Source organism: Hemiscyllium ocellatum, chromosome 31 (assembly GCF_020745735.1).
Source record: "Hemiscyllium ocellatum isolate sHemOce1 chromosome 31, sHemOce1.pat.X.cur, whole genome shotgun sequence".
NCBI classification, from domain to species: Eukaryota; Metazoa; Chordata; class Chondrichthyes; order Orectolobiformes; family Hemiscylliidae; genus Hemiscyllium; species Hemiscyllium ocellatum.
This window is the reverse complement of record NC_083431.1, coordinates 34,417,526-34,441,821: the sequence shown is the minus strand read 5'-3', so window position 1 is coordinate 34,441,821 and position 24,296 is coordinate 34,417,526. Positions and strand designations below refer to the sequence as shown.

Sequence of the window (24,296 nt, the reverse complement as noted above, 5' to 3'; positions counted from 1 at the left end):
TGTTCATAAGTATGAGTGTTTGTAACTCAGATACTCTCAAATTGTGGTCTGCCTGTACCAGTAACATGAACTTCAATGGTTCAAGAAGGTGGTTCACCTTCTCAAGGCGAATTAAGGACAAGTAAATTAATGCTAACTTAGCCAGCTGTCTCCACATCCCATGGACGAATACCTTTGAAAACACAACACAGTTATTTGTTTTAGGTGTTGGTCCAGGGATAAAATGTTGGTCAGGAAACAGGAACACTCCCTTGTTCACTAAATAATGCAGATCTTTTATGCTCGTCTGTATAGGCAGACAAGACTTCAATTTAAACATCGCACCAAAATGTGACACTTCCAACATGCAGCACTCAAGGTGACTAGGCAATCAACTCCGGGTCAGTTGAGAAAAGAAATCATGAATAGATCACAAATTAGCTGACGTCATTTACTTGGCAATACGATTTTATCCACATGTCGCCCATTCACTTTGAATGTTGAAATCCTTGATTTTGACTTAATTAAATATTATTTAATTACCAACTGTTAAAAGAGCAAATTCTTTTGTTTAACAGTTGTATGTTGGTTAATTTGTGGTCATATTCTTTATTTTGTTTCTAATAAATTTTAAACCATGTGATAAGTCCAATGTTATAGCATCACTAGGAGGTTGAAATGATTACTAGTATACCTTTCGTAACAGTACTTGCCTGTATCTACACCTCAATGATCGCAGGGTTTACAAAGACAGTTCACTGTCATTTTCTTTTAGGGTAATAAGCATTGGCCTTGCCAGCAATGCCAAAATCCCATGAACAAAGAAGAAAGTTCTTGACATTCCCCGTCCCTTTCAACTTTTCGAAGTGGCTGTTTTATTTGCTGCTTCCTGGTCTTCTATCTTCACCTCCAACACACTCTCCCCTTCCTAAGGTCAATTCCCATTCAATCATAGATGTAACTCCTGTTCTTTTACCACGGTCCTAGTCCTTGTCCAAGGTCCTAAAAGGCTATTTTTAGTGAAAAAGCAATTTACTTGTACTTTAGCATACTGCAATTTAGGTGAACACCTCTATTTAATCTGCAAGCATGACCCTGGATTCCAGTTTTATGATTTGTTACTCTGCTCCCATTCTAAGCTCTCCCTACACTGTTCTAATGAAACACAACAGAAGAAGTCTTTAAAAACTCAACACAGGAGTTCATCATCACATTATAATTGATGCTTCAATTTTAATCACATAGCAGCTTCAGATCATATTGGCAAATACAACTAGAATAGTCCCATCTTTTGTTTCCTTCTTGTTACATTAATGCTCGTTTTTGCTTTGCAACACTATCCCTTCCAAAAACATCTCTTTTGTTCCTTCTTCCCTTCCCATGCTTTATTTGTCTCTAATCAATTAAAACTGTTAAATCATTAACTTCTTTCAGTTCTAATAAAAAGGATATTGACCTGAAAAATTAGTTTCGTTTCTTTCTCTGATGCAGCCTGATCAGTTAGGTACTTCCTGTATTGTATTTTAGGTTTAGATTCACAATTTCCACCATCTAAAGTTTTTGGTTTTCAATTAGAACAATTTACTAATAGTATAGAGTTGTGTAGAAACTAACACCATTCCATCATTATGTTGAAATCTAAAATTAAGATCTCAATGGATCTCAAAAAAATCTCATTTTCTGAAGTACACAGTCAGCCTGTTACACTGTTTTATGCTACAGAATGACAAAGCAATAAAAGGAGAACCAACTTCAGGTACTGGTCAAAAATCTGTATTTTCTTCATTTGCAGAAATTCTGCTCCAAACAAAACAGTTTCAGTCCACTTGCACTTGAAAATGACTTTTAGTGATGGCTGGAACCATAACTGTAAGGGCTATCATGTTTATTTTGTGGACAAACAGTATACAGTTAAAGTGAAATCTCAAACATTCCTCAGAGTTTACAGAGGTCGCCCAGAAAGACAAATTCAAAACCAATGCTGATTTGTTGTTGTTTTACTCTTTCCTTATGCATACTGCCTCTAATGCCTTCTGAGCATCACTAATCTGTTGCTGTAGTCTTTCTCGCATTGCTTCATTTGTTGCTTTCTTTAGCCTGACTTCCATCTCTTCAATAACCGCACGGTAACCCACCACATTGTGGAAGACTCGGATTGCACGATCACCACACGAAACTAAAAATCTACTGTTGACGTCAAATGCCAAGCCAGTAATTTCCTCCCCATGCACGTTTAAAATCTCTTCCTCCTGTTTGCCCGTTTTGGCATTGTGCACTGTAATGTTGAAGCCACTGGAAATAGCAACCACCCTGGCATCAGGAGAAAGCGCAATTCGGCAGGGATCAGAGACTTCGTACTTCATTGTGTACAGCAAATAGGGGTCCTGCTGCTGTTTGTACTGGACATCAGTGTCCCAGAGCTTCCAGGTGCCATCCTTAGAAACTGTTGCCATTCTGTCAAGGAAACAAATCAGAGATATGACAAAACGCCTCAACATTTGTGATTTAACAATCTATTAAAAATTAAATTCAAGAACTTCCATATAATCATTAATAATTTGAGTAATTCTAAACTCTCACGTATGATTTATTCGAACCAACCAATAAATAACTAATCAATTCACCAGTTAAAATGTACTACCTTCCTATTTCCCTTTTTAATTGCTCTCATTTATTTAAACAATAAACCTATCAGCAAGATGCTCACAGGACTTCAGTCAGTCAATATTGTTCTCTATCTGCAAGAAGCAAATGGGGCAGTCCGTTAATTCCAATAGCCACCCATTATTCAGGTTAATGACTATCCTGGTATTACATAACATACAAACTAAAGGAAAGAGAATTGCTTAGTGCAACAATAAATCACTTTCATTCTTCCACTTGCTGAGTCTGGTCTTTGTGATCTGATTCTCTTATCCAAAGCAAAGAGAACCATAATCTAAAGGACTGTTACCTAATTTACTTGGTCTATTTCAAGAGATAATTGCTCAAGATTTGTATAGGTCCAATATCAATATGCAGGTACGTTACCAATACATAACAAAAGGAGAACAAGATAAAAATGAAAAATTACATAATTATTAGCTTGATTTTACAGGAAAGTTGCTAAAACAATCGGATGTGCTGTGGAAGATGCGCTGACTGAAAAGATTCTCAACATGAATTCTGGTAAAAAGTGAACACATTTTATCAAACTGTAGAATTGCTTTGATGAATATGTTAGGTTGGTGGATGTAGGTAATTCAATTGGAATTGTTTGCTTCCGTTTTCAAAGTTTTGAGAAAGTACCATTCATTGTCACAATAAAGACATAGTACTGTGCAATTGGTCGGAAAATCTTGACATAAGATAGAAAACATTGCTTGCAATCTTAGAGACAGAAAGTTGTTACTGTTGAGGCTTGTGTGATAACTGGTAACTAGTGGAATCTCCTATGAAGCAGTCCTGCGGTCACTGCTCTTCACTATCATAATCATTTGGTCAATAGCACTGGAAGAACTACCTGAAAGCTTGCATAAGATCCAAACACAAGTACGAAAGTTAGAACTTCATTGAAACAATGGCAATCAAACCCAATGCAAGGGGTGAAAGTAATTGTCATTTAGCATAAATAAATATAGTATCATTCGAGGTGGGGAACAGGGTGGGAAATGGATATATCAGGCAATGTAAATGAACAGCAAGCATCTTTACACTATGGATGGCTGAAAGATTAAAGAAAGTTGAGTAGAAAGAGAACCTTGTTGCTATAGCAAATTCACAATGAGTGCTGCAAACTTTAGAGATAACATTGCTTGATCTGATACAGAACATAAACAAAACAAAATCCTATAAGTGGCTTCATTAAATATTGCATCCAAATTTGGTCCCTTCTACTGGGAACTCTTTTACAGGTCTTGAAAATTAGTCAAGAGAGATTACTTAATTGCAGCAATCAGCACCGAGAGCCTGTTGTTTTTACTTTAGAAAAGCAGAGACTTTTAAACTAATAAAGGAAGCAGATAATGTTCAATCAAATAAACTATTTGAATTAGGTTAGTTAAGGAATACCAGGGAAAATATATGCAAGTTGTGTCATACACATCCAGTACTGTGTCATAAAGTAGTATACTTACAGAAGGATAAGTTAAGTTATCAGCAAGTCTAATTAACAGAGTTTTGCTGCAGGGATTCAAGAGACAGCTGGTTTTGAACTGTGACTGGCATGCAACCTACAGGAAGCACTTTGAGCACTGGGCTACACTATTGTGATTCACAGGTCTCCTGATGTGATCACCTCAAAGGAATCAAAGAAGAATTTCCCCAAGTATTCTGTGAAATTGTCTAGGATTTTTTCCCCACGTTGCCCTGGTGGATTGGAGGCCATGAGGTTCTTGACAGTCAACATGCTACAGTTCTCAAAAAATTTATACTAAAAGTGATCTCAAGGGTCATTTCCTTTCTCTGTGAATTTCCTCTCACTTGGTCTCTGCAATATTATACAACTGAACGATATAAGTGGAAATAAATAAAACCATTGAAATCTGGACAGCAGTGAGGTGGATGCTTTGTAAATAACGCCGACTACTTCAGATAATGTATGAGAGATGGTCATACAGAGTCTCACCTCGTGGAGTCATTGGAGAAAGCAAATGAGTATATGCCAGCTGAATGACCCTTTAGGTCAAAGGCCCTCATCACCTCCCGGAATGAGCCCGATTTAGTAAAACACACTTCCCAAACTTTCACATCTGGTGTAAAGCCACATGATGCCACAAACCTGCAACAATGGAAACGAAAGATGTCTCATTAATTGTTTTTGGAAGCCAGGTGGTAAAGTTTAACATACAAAGTTATATCTCAAATACTGGTTGCAAAGTGGCAGTTGGTCAGTCCCAACGGAGGTGTGTGTTCTGGCCTTCCCTGTCCCACTGCAACCAGTCTGAATGTTATCACTGCTGGCTTTTGATTACTTAAAATTAAAGTGAATGACACCAACCTTCCACAAGGAGACACTGTAGCATATGCATTGTTCATCTGGTTAGTGTTAATTGTAGCCAGAACCTCTCCTTTCAAGTCCCAAATCAGAATGGTAGTGTCATTCGATGCAGACATAATGAATTTTCCTGTAATTAAGATTAAGATAGAGAAACAGTTAACATATCTCATGTTATAGTTATACTGCAACAAAGGACAAGTCCCACTGTATTTCTGACATTTTTTAAAACACTAGTCATGCAAAGTCCAAGTCTCACCATGTGGCATGGGTTCGTATCTGTATTTTTCTAATACAGAATATCTACAATCAGGTCATTAGAAGGTATAGACAATGTCCCTTGAAAGGCTGGGGTAAGGGGAATCTAGCAAGTCATCCTAGATCATAGTCACAAGTGAAGAATTTTGGAAAACAATACTCGAAATGCTTTGCTTAGAACGACATAAAATACCTGTCTTTACTTGCATTGAGACGATAGGTAGATAAAGTGTTATTAATTTAGTGTGATGCATTCTCAAAGTACAAAGCATGAAACAAATCAATAATTTAGCTCCTTATCTGATAAACATCTTGTACATTTCGGCACATGAACAAAACAAAACTATGGATACCAAAGAAGCAGGCTGGCTTTTCGATTCAAGGGGAAAATGCTCCCAAACAAATGAAAATGAACAGTAGTAAATTCTGAGTCAAAGCTCACCCATCTCTGGCCAAAATTACTGATCTCTTAGCCGAGTGAAGCAAACCGCAAATGCTAGATGAACCCTAAGCAGTCATGTTGCCCTCACCTGTTTCGGCAATTCCGATGTTCACAATTGGAGCTTTGTGCTTCTTCGGGAAGTCTTCAGGTGCAGCAGTGAATGTGAATGTACCATCATCCTTTTTGATCATTTTAAAAACACGGATTGTTTCTTCATTTGCCAGCCATGTGATGAAAGCTCTGTTGTGACAGAATTTTAGAAAAAAAAATCACATTAATACACTGCTAGTATCTCAACGAACAAGGCTCAGGGTTGCTGCGTCAGACAGAGTCAAGGGTCAGACAAGTTGAATTCAGAGTAATGAGCAACCACCTATAAACTGACAAATTACATGTATTTCCACTCTCACCAAATCAGCAATTCAGGCTGAGCTAATCAGCAAGTGAGTTTCTGTTTGCTATGTACAGAACAGTAAAATAATTTTCTTCCCATAACAAAAAAGCTAAATACTATGTCAAATAATGTATTCAAAAATTAGCAATAACCAAAATTCTACCATCTCATCAATGTGACTGGCAGGTGAATACTATAGTTTCAATTTCCTTTGTAAAGTTAGGGAGTTAGTATAATAAACTAGAAAATTGAAACTTTGAGTTTAAATGTAATAAAGGTTAAAGTAAAATATTCATATATCTTCCTGATACTTAAGTGATGTCAGAAGGGGAGTAGTTTGTTTTAAGCAGTAATTTTTAATATAGGAATGCCAGGACAGCTAAAATCTATAGAGTACCCATTCTGTGACATGCAGGAACTCCAAGATGCTTCCAGTGCTGTGTTTTTTAAAAATTTAACCTATTTTCCTCATCTACCTGTTCAGCGCTGTTGTAACACACCTTTGAACTAGGTGTGATTTGAACCCAGGTCTCCCGGTCCAGTGGGAGGGATGCTACCAATGAGTCATAATCATAATCATATATGAGATGTGTAACAGTTGTAGCAGCACAGGCTCCAGGTTTCAGCCATGAGATAAAGTGCTTCAAAATTATATCAAGTATAGAGGTATATTTACCCTTGTTCAAATAAGGGAATATGGACAAGGCGAGCAACTACAGGTCAACTGTCAGTGTAACTGGTAGCAAGGCTTTGAAGACCTATAGTTCAGGTCAAAATTAAGTTATCTGGACAAATGCAGTTAATTAAAGAAAAAGCACGACATGTCTTAAAAAAAGGGCAATATTATTTCAACGAAATGCTTCATCTTTTGATCAGATATAAGAGAAGGGTGATATGGTATACATGCAACATGGGGTTCCATAACGTATTTGATATAGTGTGGCACGCAATAGCTTTCCAAGAAATGTTATGAGTTTATGGAATAAAAGGGACAGCAGCAAAATGGATGTGAAATTGGCTTAACGATAGGAACCAGCAAGCAGCTGGTGGGTGCTTTTCAGACTGAATTAAAGTGGAGCTCCCAAGCGGTTAGTGTTGGGACCCATCTTCTTATTAACGTATTGCAATAATCTGGACTTTAGTGAAGAAGGCACAATTTCAAAATTTGCAGATAATTCAAAGCTTGCGTTGTGAACCGTGAGAAAGATAGCATAAAAATTTAAAAAGGACAAAGACCAGTTGGTGAAATAAACAGAACATGGCAGATAAAATTTAAACTGAAACTGTGTTGCTGGAAAAGCGCAACAGGTCTGGCAGCATCCAAGGAACAGGAGATTCGACATTTCAGGCATAAGCCCTTCATCAGGAATGAGGAAAGTGTGTCCAGCAGGCTAAGATAAAAGGTAGGGAGGAGGGACTTGGGGGAAGGGCGATGGAGATGCGATAGGTGGAAGGAGGTCAAGGTGGGGGTGATAGTCCGGAGTGGGGTGGGGGTGGAGAGGTCAGGAAGAAGATTGCAGGTTAGGAAGGCGGTGCTGAGTTTGGGGGATTTGACTGAGACAAGGTGGGGGGAGGGGAAATGAGAAAACTGGAGAAATCCGAGTTCATCCCTTGTGGTTGGAGGGTTCCTAGGCGGAAGATGAGGCGCTCTTCCTCCAACCATCGTGTTGTTATGATCTGGCGATGGAGGAGTCCAAGGACCTGCATGTCCTTGGTGGAGTGGGAGGGGGAGTTAAAGTGTTGAGCCACAGGGTGGTTGGGTTGGTTGGTCCAGGTGTCCCAGCGGTGTTCCCTGAAGCGTTCTGCAAGTAGGCGGCCTATCTCCCCAATATAGAGGAGGCCACATCGGGTGCAGCGGATGCAATAGATGATGTGTGTGGAAGTGCAGGTGAATTTATGGCGGATATGGAAGGATCCCTTGGGGCCTTGGAGAGAAGTAAGGGAGGAGGTGTGGGCGCAAGTTTTGCATTTCTTGCGGTTGCAGGGGAAGGTGCCGGGAGTGGAGGTTGGGTTGGTGGGGGGTGTGGAACTGACGAGGGAATCACGGAGGGAGTGGCCTTTTCGGAACGCTGATAGGGGAGGGAAATATATACCTGGTGGTGGGGTCCGTTTGGAGGTGGTGGAAATGACGACGGACGATACGGTGTATATGGAGGTTGGTGGGGTGGTAGGTGAGAACCAGTGGGATTCTGACCTGGTGGCGTTTGGAGGGGCGGGGCTCAAGGACGGAGGAGCGGGAAGTGGAGGAGATGCAGTGGAGGGCATTGTCGATCATGTCTGGGGGAAACTGCGGTACTTGAAAAAGGAGGCCATCTGGGCTGTACGGTATTGGAACTGGTCCTCCTGGGAGCAGATGCGGCGGAGACGAAGGAATTGGGAATATGGGATGGCGTTTTTACAGGGGCCAGGGTGGAAGGAGGTGTTGTCGAGGTAGCTGTGGGAGTCAGTCGGTCTATAGTAAATGTCCTTGTTGATTCGGTCGCCCGAGATAGAAATGGAAAGGTCTAGGAAGGGGAGGGAAGAGTCTGGGACGGTCCAGGTGAATTTAAGGTCGGGGTGGAAGGTGTTGGTAAAGTGGATGAACTGTTCAATCTCCTCGTGGGAGCACGAGGCAGCGCCGATACAGTCATCGATGTAGCGGAGGAAAAGGTGGGGGGTGGTGCCAGGGTAGTTGCGGAAGATGGACTGTTCCACATATCCTACGAAGAGGCAGGCATAGCTGGGGCCCATGCGGGTGCCCATGGCAACTCCTTTAGTTTGGAGAAGTGGGAGGATTGGAAAGAGAAGTTGTTCAGGGTGAGGACCAGTTCAGTCAGTCGAAGGAGGGTGTCAGTGGAAGGGTACTGGTTGGTGCGGCGGGAAAGGAAGAAGTGGAGGGCTTTGAGTCCTTCGTAATGGGGGATGGAGGTGTACAGGGACTGGAAGTCCATGGTGAAGATAAGGCGTTGGGGACCGGGGAAGCGAAATATTGGGGAGACAGGCCGCCTACTTGCGGAATGTTTCAGAGAACACCTCTGGGACACCCGGACCAACCAACCCAACCACCCCGTGGCTCAACACTTTAACTCCCCCTCCCACTCCACCAAGGACATGCAGGTCCTTGGACTCCTCCATCGCCAGACCATAACAACACGACGGTTGGAGGAAGAGCGCCTCATCTTCCGCCTGGGACCCTCCAACCACAAGGGATGAACTCAGATTTCTCCAGTTTCCTCATTTCCCCTCCCCCCACCTTGTCTCAGTCGAATCCCTCGAACTCAGCACCGCCTTCCTAACCTCTTCTTAACGCCTTCCTAACTTCTTCCTGACCTCTCCGCCCCCACCCCACTCCGGGCTATCGCCCTCACCTTGACCTCCTTCCACCTATCGCATCTCCATCGCCCCTCCCCCAAGTCCCTCCTCCCTACCTTTTATCTTAGCCTGCTGGACACACTTTCTTCATTCCTGATGAAGGGCTTATGCCCGAAACGTCGAATTTCCTGTTCCTTGGATGCTGCCAGACCTACTGAGATTTCCCAGCAATTTCTGTCCTTGTTTCTGATATCCGCAGTTGTCAGTGACTTATGCCCAAAACGTCGAATCTCCTGTTCCCTGGATGCTGCCTGACCTGCTGCGCTTTTCCAGCAACACATTTTCAGCTCTGATCTCCAGCATCTGCAGACCTCACTTTCTCCTCGAAGATAATATTTAATGCAGGTATGATGAAAGGTAGGTTAGATATTTCGGATTATCTGAAGGGGATCTCAAGCTCCTGATAGAAACATTACATCAAAAAGCTGTTTCAACCCTGATCGCTTCTTTAGTTTACAGGTACCATGACGAAAAATGACTGAAATGCTGCTGAGAACAGTCACGGACAGTCCATGCACCGTCTCCAAATGACCGATTGTCTGCACTCTCTCTCTCTCCCTCCCCCTGAGCCCCACACTGTCCCTGGAGTTCTACACAGGGGTGTACCCTAAGCCCCCCTTCCCCAGATAATCTCTCCAACATTGCCCTGTACAGGGCAGAGGTGGAACCTGTCAAAACTTTGCAGTAAAAAGGTGCACGTGTGTCTGTGTGTACGTGCGTGCTTACAAAAGACAGCAACAGTCTTACTGTTGATGTACAGTCCAGTTGTCCGGGGTGGTGTGGACGGACTGGGTTGGCAGCTGGATGGGAGGGGCGGGCAGGGGGTGTGGGCTCACGCGCAGTGTGCCTAGTCTCCTGAACAGGGAGCAGACTTCACAGAAAACTGAGCCCCAGAGGAAATCAATTAACTGAATAATCAATTGTCTGAATGAAATAGCGCCTGCCCATCTTATTCAGATAATTGAGTTTCCTCTGAGAATATTGGATTTTAAAATAGAGGCAGATATATTTGGGCCAGTTCCATTTTGTTTTTATTTTTAAAGTGGTCAGAACATCACTTGATAAGCAGATACTTAAGTGCATCAATTCCTAAAATATATGTGACTGTAGTCAAGTGCCTGGCAGAACTCCTGTAGCGTTAATGGATGGAACGTTTATACTGCTAGGTTTACAACAGATCCGGAATCCAGTACTTTTAGCTTCAGAGTTTAGAGGTTCAATTCAAAAATATATCAGTTTCTCAGAGATGGAAAAATCATGCTTTTAGTTCAGGGTAACCAGTCAGCTTAGCCAAAAGTGTTTAAGCTTGTCGAGCTTCTAAGTCAAGAAAGCTTGGATAGAAGTAGTCATGTTGTTAGAACTGAGAAGGTTCGGCCATGAGAACTGCAAAAGGCTCATGCCCATGGACTTGGAAAGGAAATATAAAACTCTCTCAGCAGTACAAAAGAGATACAGTTCTGCCTTCAATACTATAATTCCAAACATAATTCATCTCTGAACTCTGGAGACCTTGGACTTGGCTTCCTTCGCTGTAACTGGATCCTCAACTTCCTTTCCTTTGAAGGCAATCAGTAAGAATAAGTGGCAACATATCCTCCACCATAATCCTCCAAACTGGTGCCCCACAAGCCTCCTATTGTACTCCTTATACACTCATGACTACATGGCCAAATTCCACTCCAACTCTTTTTTTCAAGTTTGCTGACTACACCACTATTGTAGGGCAGATCTCAAACAATGACAAAACAGAATATGGGAAAGAAACTGTGCTGAGCAACACTGTGAAAAGATAACGATCTGTCCATTGATGTCAGCAAAATGAAGGAAATGGCGACTGACTTCAGGAAGTGGAGTGGAGGGTATGGTCCTGCCTACATCAACGTCTCTCAGGTGGATATGATCGAGAGGTTTAAGTTCCTGAGAGCGACGATCACCAATAATCACCTGGTTTACCCTGGATGATGTAATGGTCAAGAAAGCATAGCAACATCTCTACTTCCTCAGGAGGCTAAGGAACTTCAGAATGCCCACAAGGACTCATCAAGTTTTAAAGAATGCACCATAGAAGACTTTCAATCTGGATGCATCAGCGTGTGGTTTAGTCACTGCTCTCCCCAAGACACCAGAAACTACAGAGGGACACAAATACAGCCCAGTCCAATATGTAAACCAGCCTTCCGTCTATTGACTCCATTTATACTTCCCACTGTCTCGGGAAAGCAACCAATATAATCAAAGACCCCTCCCACTCTAGTTTTATTCTCTTACAGAAGATATAAAAAAGTTTGCACACACATATGAACAGATTCAAGAACAGCTTCTTCCCCACTCAAAATTTTAAATTTCACATTGATCGCGCTCTCTGTGCACTTTCTCCATAGCTGTAACACTTAGTCTTCACTCTGTCCTATTATTCTAATGCACTTTGTATGGTATGACCGGTCTGCACTGCACACAAAACAAAACTTTTCACTACACCTAGGTACATGACAGTAATACATCAAATCAAATCAGTGGTACCAGGAGTAAAAACAGTAGAGTCAGTAAGATAAAAGCTTAAACAGTTGAGATAGGAGTGACTTTTTTTTCCTGAAATTAAGTAGTTGTAAAAAGATAGTGTTGAAGAACAAGTTGAAACTTTGTTTTGCTATTCATATTAAAATTTTTGTGGTATTACATGCAGTATTGAATTCTATTGCTTTTGTCTTTCACATGATAAATTTAATGTTTTACTGCTAAAGAACATCTGTGGCCGTGTGAATGTTACAATGATGGACTACCATGCAATCAACTGCAAAACGTAAAAGATATGACCTATCAAGCAAGGTTTCATTCTTGACTTGTCTAATATTACCAGCAGCTAGAATCATAACAGAGTGTACAATGATTCATTTTGGTGGAAAGAACAAGGAAAAACATTTTTTTTAAAAAAGTGACATAATCTAACGGAGATACAGAACAAAGGTAGTAGATGTTTGTGTACATAAATCATGGAGGGTGGCAAGATAGATTACGTGCATGGTTAATAAAGAATACAGACTTTATTCGTAAGAGCCTGGAGTATAAAAGCAAGGAGGTTATGTTAAACTATAACAAAACACTGGATCAGTCTTCAAAAGATCATTGGGATTCATTTCTGAATATCATACTTTAGGTAGGATGTGAAAGCATTAGAAACATTGCAGAAGTGATTTATGAAAATAGTTTCCAGATGAGAAACAGGACTTAAAATGTTGGGAACATACTCCTTGAAGAAGCGAGGGCTATGGGGAGATTTAACCATGGTATTCAAAATCAATAAATGTCTAGACAAAGATGATAGGGAAGAACGGTCCCTAGTGGATGAAGAACAAGACAATTGGCAAAGGAAGCAAAGCCAAGAGGAGGAAATATTTTATTGTGTAGAACAGTAAGAATTTGGAATATACTACCCAAGAATGTGGTCAAGACAGGTTCATTTGGGGGATTCAAGAGAAAATTAAATTATTATCTGACAAGGAAGAGAATGAGCAGGGTTATAGGGAGCAGGGGATGAAGAGTTGAAAAATGTGGTGCTGGAAAAACACAGCAGGCCAGGCAGCATTCAAGGAGCAAGAGAATCGATGTTTCAGGCATAAGCCCTTCTTCAGGAATGAGGCTGGTGTGCCAAGCGCGCTGGGAATACGATAGGTGGAAGGAAGTGAGGGTGAGGGTGATAGGCCGGAGAGGGAGTGGGTGCAGAGAGGTCGGGAAGAAAATTGCAGATCAAGAGGGCGGCTGAAGAGCTTCAGGGCAGAGATGACGACCTGGTGGGTGCAATGAGAGAGGGACTCATTGAGATCCTTGTAGAGGGAGGAGGAGAGCTTCTTCAAGGTAGGCATCCTTGCAAGAGGATTTGCAGCAGGTTAAGATCAACTAGGAGACGGCTGAAGAGCTTCAGGACAGAGGAGATGACCTGGGCTGAAGAGCTTCAGGGCAGAGGAGATGACTGGGCTGAAGAGCTTCAGGGCAGAGGAGATGAAGAGGTAATAGGTCAGCTCTTCTTTCAAATAGCCACATTCATGACAGGCCACATAGCCTCCGATTCTATAAAAATTCTTTGGCTTTGTTCAATGATTAAAAAAAAGATCACATCTTACCTGGAGTCAGGGCTGAAGCGCACATGTGTGGCATGGTCAAGCTCAACATTAGTTCGGACACAACGATGTTCATGCTCAAGAAAATCTTTTGTACTCCAAATTCGCACTGTACGGTCATCAGCACAGGAAGCCAAGTACTTTCCATTGCTACTGAAATCCAAGCAGCTGACATTCCCACTGTGACTCTTCAAAGCAAAGTAACAAATCAATCAAAATACAATTACTGACAATACATTTCTCACGTATACTTCAGGATCTTTTGATCATTCTTTGTTGCATGTTACATTCAAAAATGTGTGATTCCAAATGTGCTTTAACTTCATTGTACAATTTTAACAAAAGATCTGGAAATGAGAGACAATTAAATTGCTAAAAGACCAACTTTAATGATGTTTCCTGGATTGCTCACTGTAAGCTACATGCTAGTTTCTGCTCAGTAAAAACCTCATGCCTATTATTTTGGGAGTAGCTGGTGCTGGATATTTAGGAGATCCAACAGATCTTCCTTTTTTTAAACAAACTGTGCACTGCAGGATTGCTACAGAATTATAGACTTAAGCAGTCAGGTTTGAAAACCAGAAAGCCAAGAGGCAGTAATGATCATTAGAGAGCTTTTGTTTAGTTACAGATGCTGAAGTATAGATCAAAGATTTCTTCTTTGAGTCAAGTAGGATGATCCATTGATGTAGGTAGTACAACATGCGTTAATTTAAATTATTGTGCAAAGATAAACTATACAGATTGAAGTAAGTGGTGTTCTGCATGTTCATCTTACTGTGTAATAAAGCAGCTCATTTTTTGTGTAGCACCAAGTGTTCACTTGCTTCACCTTCGGATAATTTGAAGAAGTACACATGCGGATCACACGAATACCATGTCCAGATCACAAGGGACTATTATTGTCACACCCTGGGTTACACGATCATGCAAACAGATAGAGAGACAGAGAGAGAGCAGTGAGAGTCAACTCCCATAAAAGTAAGATGCCTAGATTGCTTATGATAGTTTTAGTTTCTATCATATTTACAATAAACCTAAATGCAACAACTTTGAAGTTTAAAATGCATAAGCATTACCACAATGGAGCTCTTCTTGTGCTGTCACCAATGTACTTGCATAGAGTTCCTCTAGCATAGTTAAATATATATAGTAGCTCACAGGAATTTATCCTGTATTAACACTGAAATTTATCTCCAATATCTCTAATAGCTGTTAGTTCCAAGGTCCATATTTAATATCAGACAGGCACTGCCCACATACGCAGAGTCAGCAACATCACAGAGAGGAACTAGAGGTTATGGGAGAAATTATGCAAACTCATGTTCACTGTCAACTGAACAGGGCACAAAACTGCATTCCACCAGCTAGATGGGAACAATCTCAAACAGCTCACACTCAACATTGACCAGATGGTAAAGAACATACAAATCCAGCACCTATAAATTTTTCTCTGCCTGATTGTTAATATGAGACCAACACCTGACACTAACCAAATGAGAACAAGCTCACTGGGCTGACAAACATCAGATTAGAATGGAAGTAAAACTTACAGCTCATTAATGTCAGACTGGAAAAAACTTGAACAGTCTATCCTCATAAAAATAGTCTGGGCTTAGAGGGGGAAACCCCATTTCATTATTTTGTCACAGTCACACCAGAATTCTACCTGAGAATCAGAAAAAGTTGCCCAGTGGTGGACTCTTCAACCAGCAGTTGAGAAACTAAAGCATAAAATTGCATGAAGACATCATCCTGTACAGCAATGGCTGTTACAGAAAATGCCAAAAATACTCAGCAGGTCAGACAGTATCTGTGGAAACAGAACAAACCTAATGTTAACAAACAAAAACAAAACAAAAATATCGAGGCAGAAGTTATGATCTAACTCAACATGGAATCTAGCATGCCAAAAAAGATAAGGTTTTGATACTGAAGTTTCATAGGAACATTAGAGCAGACCAAGCACAGAAAGAATCAAAATGAAAACAGAGTGGAGAAGTAAAATGACAAATGATAGAAAGCTCAGGGGTCATGCTTGCAAACAGAGAGATCCTGCTTGGAATTATTTGCTGCTTCAGTGCATCTAATTTTTTTTCTTCATTCCTTCACATTCCAATCAGATGGCTGACATTCATATTCATCTGTTTCTTTACAATACATATTTATTTTTCTTATGCCCCTTACCAATCCCTTTGATTTTTGTACCCTGTCTCCCATCCTATCATGGACCTTCCATCTTGTTCTTCCACATTCCCCTCCCTTCCACTTGCTCAAAACCTATTTCATTTCTATCTTGTCTCAGACATGAAACAATCTGAAACATTAGCTAAGTTTCTCCCCCTATCCCTGCTGCCTGAACTGCTAAGTATTTCCAGCATCTTCTAACTAAAATTTCAGATTTCCAGCAGCTATAGCTGTTGCTTTTGTACTAGTTGTTACGGGTGGTATGCAGTCCTAAAAACATTTCAGCCACACGAAAGGTAGAGAAGTCCAGATTTTTTCAAAAATTGCTCCTCTGGCATAGGTATGGAATGTTTTGTTCTCTACATGAAAGACATCGTATAAGTGCAAGCTGTTGCTGATCTACAAATATGAACTAAGATTTTATCCAGCTTTTCTCCCATCTCAGGTGCAATTCTAATTATTAACATGACTATTGAAGTACGTAGTGTGGTAAAGGATTTATTGTATATAAATACAGTGCCTTACCTTTAATGAAGTAGCCAACAATGGGTGGGAAAACACATGTTGCTGCAATTTTTCTTTACGTGGACGCTGTAATTTCTGCTTCTTTGATGCTGTGTTTTTGTCACTCACTCCATTACTGACTTTACTGTCCTCTGAATAAAACAACAGATGACTTCAGTTCACTGATATTTTATAATAAGTAAGTTATATATTTGTCTATAACCAAAAAGTATTCAATGGGGGTTCAGTTGGGGGAGGATGCTTTGTAGAATTATTGGTGGAATGTTACGCCAGACACCCAGATAACGTTCAGGAGACTCAGGCTTGAACGCCTGCCATGGCAGATGGTGGGATTTGAATTCAATAAAAAAAAAATCTGGAATGAAGAGTCTAATGATGATCATGAATTAATTACTGAATGTCAGGGGGAAAAAAAAAACATCTGGTTCACTAATTTCCTTGAAGGAAGAAAACTGTCTTCCTTACTTGGCCTGACCTACATGTGACTCCAATCCCACAGCAATGTGGTTGACTCTTAACTACCCTCTGGGCAATTAGGGTTGGGTGATAAGTGCTGGCCTAGCTAGCAACATCCTCATACTATGAATGAATTAAACAAAAAATTGAATGAGCATTTTATCTGCTGATAGGCAGTAAAAGTAACAGAAGCCATGGGAGGGACACAGGTGATACACAGGAAAGGAAGCATGAACAAAAGCCTGGGATTTCTATAGAAAATAATTGGCACAAAGATAAATACATCATATTCTCTATCACCATATTTTTAGCTTAACAATGATAAAGTCGTCACTCATTTAGATTTCTCATATGACTCAGAGTAGACTCACTCCTTTGGCCCAAACTGGTCCATCCCAACCAAAGTGTCTGCCCACGCTAACCCTATATCCCTGCACTTGGCCCACATCCTTCTAATCCTTTCCTATCCATGTATTTGCTGAAAATGCGTTGCTGGTTAAAGCACAGCAGGTCTGGCAGCATCCAAGGAACAGGAAATTCGACGTTTCGGGCCAGAGCCCTTCATCAGAAATCAGGAATCTGGCCCAAAACGTCGGATTTCCTGATGAAGGGCTCTGACCCGAAACGTCGAATTTCCTGTTCCTTGGATGCTGCCTGACCTGCTGTGCTTTAACCAGCAATACATTTTCAGCTCTGATCTGCAGACCTCACTTTTTACTATCCATGTATTTGTCCAAACACCTTTTAAATGTTGTTAATGTACCCACCTCAACCACTTCTGCTGGCAGCTCATTCCATATGCACAGGTTCCCTTTAATTCTCTCCCCTCTAACCTTATACTTGATGCCCTCTAGTCTTCGATTCCTCAACCCTGGGGAAAAGGCCAAGTACCTTCACCCTATCCCTGCCTCTCACGCTCATCATCTGTATACAATTCCCACTCAGGTCTCCTATACTCTTCAAAAAAATGTCTCAGCTTGTCCAACCTCTCACTATAACTCAGGCCATTGAGTTCAGGCAACATCCTTGTAAATTTCATCTGCACTACATCTAGTTTAATAACATCCTTCCTATAGCAGGGTAGCCAAAATTGAACACTATACTCCAAGTGCAGCCTCACTTACGTCCCATATGACTGCAACATAACTTCCCATCTTCTGGCCAGAGTGCCAAAAGTCTTCTTCACTGCCCTGTCTACCTACGATTCCACTTAGAGAACCATGCATCTGAACTCCAAAGTCCCTCTGTTCCACTACACTCATTAAGGCCCTACTATGCACCATGAAACTCTGACCTTGATTTGACTTACCAAAATGCAAAACCTCACACTTATCTATATATTAAACTTCATCTATCATTCTCTGGCCCATCACCCAGCCAATCAAGGTCCTGCTGCAATTGTTGATAACCTTCCTCACTGTCCATGATACTGCCTATGGTTGATCACCTACCTCACCATCACTTTCCCACACTCTCTACATATACATTGATGCCAATAGCCTCTAGAAATCTACTCATTTCTGTTTTGAACCTACTAAACAATTGAGTTTCCACACCCCTTCAAGTAATTTTCCACCTCCTGAGTGAAGAAATTTCTCCTCATCTCAATATTAAATAGTTTACTCTTTATCCTGTGATTATGTCCCATGGTTCAAGACTCACCAGTCAGTCATCACACCCTGGAAAAATTTTGCAAATTTCATAACAGATGATCTTTTTGAAACTTTAAGAAATGTGGCCTGTTTCCTCAATTCCTCTCCACAAAACATCCCCATCACCCCAGAAATTAATCTGTTAAACCGACTTGCCTAATGCTGCTAGACACTTGATAGTTAACATCAGCTGATAAATTGCATAGAATTCTGATGTGCAATACTGGTTAAGCCTATTGTTAATTGCTCCAAGTGATGTTGCAACCTCTTTAAAAATGTAGCAAGCAATCACATCACAACAGACAGCTATACATGAAGATTCCTATCGTAGGTTTTTAATAAAGCAGTTACATTGTTAAATGTTAATATAAAAATCAATTACAATTGCAACAGGAAGTAAGATTGGCTAATACAATGTGAAACCATATACAAGCATACATGTATCCAGACAAATACTTTTGCTTCCACTGCCTTATTTGGCTGAAATTGTGCAGAGGAGTTAGGAACATTTCTCCAGGGAAAGAAGCAACGCAGGAGGACTGCGGTGGAGGGTCAGACTGTGATGGCCCTTGTCGTAATCTGTGCTCAGAGACAGAGGTCATGGGCTCAAGCCGAATTCCAATAGCGAGGCCAACAATTCTGCACAGTACAGGGAATGTTACATTTTGAGAGTTGCCAACTTTCAGATGAGATGCTTAAACTGAGGTGCAGTTTTCATGTGTGTAAGGGACACCCTGCACTCTGGAAGCTTGTTAGTTCTCCTTGCATTCTAAATAGTATCTTAGTCTTGAATCAGCAGTATTACAAAAAGAATTTTTAAAAATTAACTTTTCTTAAAACAAAAAGTAATGAATACATCCTAGCAAAACCGTGGAGATGAAAATCCCAGAGATATTACGTTGTATCTCAATATAAGTAATCAGATGATGGTGAGGAGAAAACAGGGCAAATTGCATTAAATTGTATTTCATAAATTAGGAGGATTCTGCTAAATGTATTCATTAAAACTGGTCAAATGATCTTCATTAATGACTGTTGAATTATCTGACCTCCCCTTCCTGTTTGTGGAAAGTTACAAACTTTCAGCCCAATATGTCCACATTGACCATGCTTCCCAAACTAAACTAGTCCCATTTCCTGCGTTTGGTCCGTAACACCAAACCTTTCTCAATCACGTAATGTCTAAATGTCTTTTGAATGTTGTAATTGTACCTGCATCTACCATTTCTTCCAGCAAATCATTCCATATACAAACCACATTCTGAGGAAAAAGTTGCCCCTCAGCTCCCTTTTAAATCTTTCCCCTTTCATGTTAAACTTTTGCCCTGTAGTTTTGAACTCCCCTACCCTAGGTAAAAGGCCTTTGCTATTCTTCTCATCTATGGCCCTCATGATTTTATTAATTTCTATAAGGTGACGCCTCAACCTCCTACATTCCAAAAGGAAAAACGTCCCAGCCTTTCATATAACTCAAACCCTCCAGTCCTGGTAACACCCTTGTAAATCATTTCTGTATCCTTTCCAATTTAATAACATTGTTCCTATAGCACGATGACTAGAATTGCACGCAGTACTCCAAAACTGGCCTCACCAATGTCCTGTACAGCCGCAACATGATATTCCAACTCCTATACTCAAACCTCTGATCAATGAAGGCAAGCTTGCCAAACACCTTTTTCACCATTTGTCTACTTGCGACACCACATTCAAGGAACTATGTTCTTGAAACCCTAGATCTCTGTACGACAATATTACCCAGGGTCTAGATTAGAGTGGTGCTGGAAAAGTACAACACATCAAGCAATATCCGAGAAGCATGTAAATCAATGTTTCGGGCAAAAGCCCTTCATCAGGAATGAAGGCAGTGAGCCTCCGGGGAGGAGAGATAAATGGGGGGCTGGGGAGAAGGTAACCACTGTCACTCCCTCACCACCTGACGCCTGGAGGAAGAATACTTTATCTTCCACTTCGGGACACTTCAACCTCAGGGCATCAGTGTTTCCTCATTTCCCCTCTCCCATCTCACCCCAGTTCCAACCTTCCAGCTCAGCACCATCCTCATGATCTGTACTACCTACCAATATTCCTTCCCACCTATCTGCTCCACCCTCCTCTCAGACCTATCATCTTCATCCCCACCTCCAACTGTCCTCTTGGTTACCTTCTCCCCAGCCCCACCCCCTCCCATTTATCTGTCCATCCCAGAGGCTCCCCGCCTTCAGTCCTAATGAAGGGCTTTTGTCCGAAAGGTCAATTTACCTGCTCCTCACATGCTGCCTGACTTGCTGTGCTTTTCCAACACCACTCTAATTGAGATGCTGATCTCCAGCATCTTCAGTCCTCACTTTTGCCTATTACTACCCAGGGCCCTACCATTAACTGTGTAAGTCCTGTCTTTGTCTTACCAAAATGCAACATCTCACATTTTTCTAAATTAAACTCCTCGGCCCATTGACCCAGCTGATCAAGATGCTGTTGTACTTTTGGATAACCTTCTTCATTGCCACTATATCACCAACTTTGGTGTCATCCACAAACTAATCATGCTTCTTATCCAAAGTATTTATGTAAATGACAAATAATAGTGGACCCAACACCAATCCCTGCAGAACACCACTTTCAGTATGAGAAACAACCCTTTACCACTACCCTGTGTCCTACCATCAAGCCAATTTTGTTTTTATGTAAATATAAAAATACTGACAACATATCAGAAGTACTTCATTGGCTGAACCATTTGGGGATGGAAGTGAAAAGGCTGAATTACAGCAGGTTATTCCCCTTTATATCAGACCTGCCATGCTGAGTGTTATGGACCAAGCCAGACCCCCTCAAAACATTTTAAGGTGGTAGCCAGAATTTAATTTTTCCAGTTGTTTTAAGCAGATGTAAGGTGAATATTTCAGGAGTGACCCACTTGATCAATCCACTAGTTTTTATTTACACACAAGCAAAAGAAAATCAAATTTAGAATAACATAACTACTTGAAAACCCAACGGGCACAAAATATGCAAATTAGCAAAGAACTGTTCCGATTCCCCGCAACATTCCATAAACACATCTTAGCAAAAAGGTAAATTCAAACCCAGGTTCTCACAGGAGAGAGGATCAGCATGGAGCTGTTTGTTTGGGAGCCCAGCTAAAACTAATCCAAAACTAGAAAAACCCTGAACTGGGAGAGCTGGCTACTCCCGTTTCATTGTACAAGTGTTTTTAAAAAACCTGAAAGCCTTTTCTGATTGCTGACTTAGGTGGCATCTGTTAGCCATGACCATAGTAGCCAGTTCAGACATTTCAGCACCTCTGCCTTTACAATACCTCTCGAAAAAAACTAAGGACAAAATAACCTTGTTAAAAGGAGCACCAATGTCACAGTATAGCAATGGGATGAGGTGGCAAAGCAACAGATACTGATGGAAACATTCAACAGAGCAGATCACACCAGAACATTTCCAAGAAAACCGTAGGGTAATATCCAGAGGTTAGTGTGCAAGTAGTCAATGGAGGGAAGAGAAACTCCAGAGGGAGAAGGTGGAAGCAGATCAGTAATTCAGTCAGATACGTATGACAGAGAATTCTTTCAAGAGGTGACATGCTGGGATGAGTAATGAGCAGTTTCAGATCTGTTTAGAGCAAGTGTAGGAATCTTGGCAGCAATAGATAACTTTGGGCCAGAGACTTCTACAACAGTCTATCATGAGGTTTTGCCTGTGCTTGTGTCTGAGTTGAGTAACTGTTGTAGATTATGGTTGCCTAGGTTGGAGGATTTGACTGACAGGGAGAGGCTGAATAGGCTTGGGCTCAGAGGCTGAGGGGTGACCTTTTCGAAGTTTATAAAATCATGAGGGGCATAGATAGAGTAAATATACAAGGTTTTTTCCCCTGGGATAGGGGAGTCCGGAACGAGAGGGCATAGTTTTGGTGTGAGGGGAAAGATTTAAAAGGCACATAAAGGGCAACATTTTCACGCAGAGGGTGGTCCGTAATTGGAATGAGTTACCAGTAGAAGTGGAGGCTGGTACAGCTACAGCATTTAAAAAGTATCTGGATGGGGAAACGAATAGGGAGGGTTGAGAGGGATATGGGGGTCAAGATTAGAATGGTGCTGGAAAAGCAAAGCAGGTCAGGCAGCATCTGAGGAGCAGGAAAATCGACGTTTCAGGCAAAAGCCCTTCATCAGGAATGAGATAGGGAACCTCCAGTGGAAAGATGAATAGGAGGGGGGTGGGGCTGGGGAGAGGTAGCGAAGAGTGCAATAGGTGAATGGAGATGGGGATGACGGTGATAGGTCAGAGAGGAGGGTACAGCGGATAGATGGGAAGGAAGATTGGCAGGTAGGACAGGTCATGAGGATGGTGTTGAGCTGACAGGTTGGAACTGGGGTAAGGCGGGGGATGAGAAATGTGGAAACTGGTGACGCCCACATTGATACCCTGAGTTGAAGTGTTCTGAGGCAGAAGATGAGGCATTCTTCTTTCAGGCGTCAGGTGGTGAGGGAATGATGGTGGAGGTGGCCCAGGACCTGCATGTCCTCGGTAGAGTGGGAGGGGGAGTTGATGGGTGCAGGTGTCCCAGAGACGTTTCCTCAATGACTCTGTGAGATGGTGTCCAGTGTCCCCAACGTATAGGAGACCGTATCAGGAGCAACGGATACAATAGATAACATTGGAGAATGTGCAGATGAAACTTCAGATGTGGAAGGCTCCTTTGCAGTCCTGGATGGAGGTGGAGGTGGAGGCACAGGTTTTGCACTTCCTGTGGGGTGGCAGGGGAAGGTGCCAAGAGGGTGGGTTGTTGGGGGGAATGGACTAACCAGGTAATCACTGAGGGAACGGTCTTTGCGGATAGGGATGGGGAGGGAAGTATATCCCTGGTGGTGGGGTCCGTTTGCAGGTGGCCGAAATGTCAACGGATACTCTATTCTTGACACTGACGTCCAGTCCTCACTTTCACCTTAGAGGGATATGGGTCAAGTGCTGGCAAATGGGATTAGATTAGATTAGATTAGGATATCTGGTCAGCATGGTGAAAGTGGGTACCGCAGATGCTGGAGATTAGAGTCAATATTAGAATAGAATCCTGGGAAAACACAGCAGGACAGGCAGCATCCAAGGTGCAGGAAAATCAACGTTTTGGGCAAACGCCCTGAAGAAAGGTTATTGGCAAAACGTCGATTTTCCTGCTCCTCGGCTGCTGCCTGACCTATTTGGTCGGCATGGACAAGATGGACCGAAGTGTCTGTTTCCGTGCTGCACATCTCTATGGCTCTAATATTCTGTACTGTGAGTGAGTGCAGCGTGGCTGCGCCTATGTGGACCCTGACACATCATGAAAGGAGCTCGCTGGGAACTCCGCCAGCCAGCAGGAGGCGCTGACAGCAGCAAGGCGGCGGGCCTGTGCCAAGGATTCAACTCGCTCACTCGGTTCTTTAATCCCCGACCCACTCCTTACCCTCAACGATGCCGCCTTCCTGCGGTAAACTCTTTCGCGATCCGGTCACCGCCGCCGAGATGAAGTAAATGAGCGCCCCGAGGAGCAGGGAGACGGCAATAATGGCGAACGGCTCCATGGGGTATCGTCCCCACCCCCACCTCGCCTACCGGAACGTCAGCGCGCATGCCGGGAGGTGGAGTCAGTGCGCACGTGACAGTGACGTCTCTGTGTGCATGCGACGTGTTCAGTCTCTGTAGCGACTTGTAATTGCACGTGAATTAAGATAGTATTGCAGAAAGACAATGCAGAATAGGCACATATGTGGTCATTAGCTATATGTGCTCACTTCAGAATAAAATTCGTCATGTATACCTCACACCACACAGCTAAATGTAATTCCTATGTTCGTTTGCTAAAAATGCATCTATCATCATTCATAAAAGAAAAAACACTTGAAATCTTTGTTTTCCATCTTAATGTTTTTACAACAAATGCACGAAAACCTCCAATAACACACCTATACTTGCA

At 41.9% G+C, this 24,296-nt stretch overlaps 1 protein-coding gene across 1 annotated transcript; it reads right to left on the bottom strand.

The window, feature by feature from the left end:
* Window positions 1-1,727: 1,727 nt before the first annotated feature.
* On the bottom strand, window positions 1,728-23,942 carry tbl2 (transducin beta like 2). The gene is made up of 7 exons (XM_060848210.1): window positions 23,787-23,942; window positions 16,227-16,357; window positions 13,518-13,702; window positions 5,743-5,894; window positions 4,958-5,084; window positions 4,586-4,738; window positions 1,728-2,433 (listed from the first exon to the last, which is right to left on the bottom strand). The coding sequence occupies exons 1-7, from the start codon at window positions 23,902-23,904 to the stop codon at window positions 1,977-1,979; spliced, it is 1,323 nt and encodes a 440-aa protein (XP_060704193.1). The 5' UTR covers window positions 23,905-23,942; the 3' UTR covers window positions 1,728-1,976.
* Between the last annotated feature and the right edge of the window lie 354 nt (window positions 23,943-24,296).

Coding starts and splice junctions, on each gene's coding strand:
- tbl2 (XM_060848210.1), bottom strand. CDS start 23,904: ATGGAGCCGTTCGCCATTATTGCCGTCTCCCTGCTCCTCGGGGCGCTC. Junction 5,085..5,742: donor CATCGGAATTGCCGAAACAG/GTGAGGGCAACA, acceptor TCTTAATTACAG/GAAAATTCATTATGTCTGCA. Junction 4,739..4,957: donor ACAGTGTCTCCTTGTGGAAG/GTTGGTGTCATT, acceptor CCATTGTTGCAG/GTTTGTGGCATCATGTGGCT.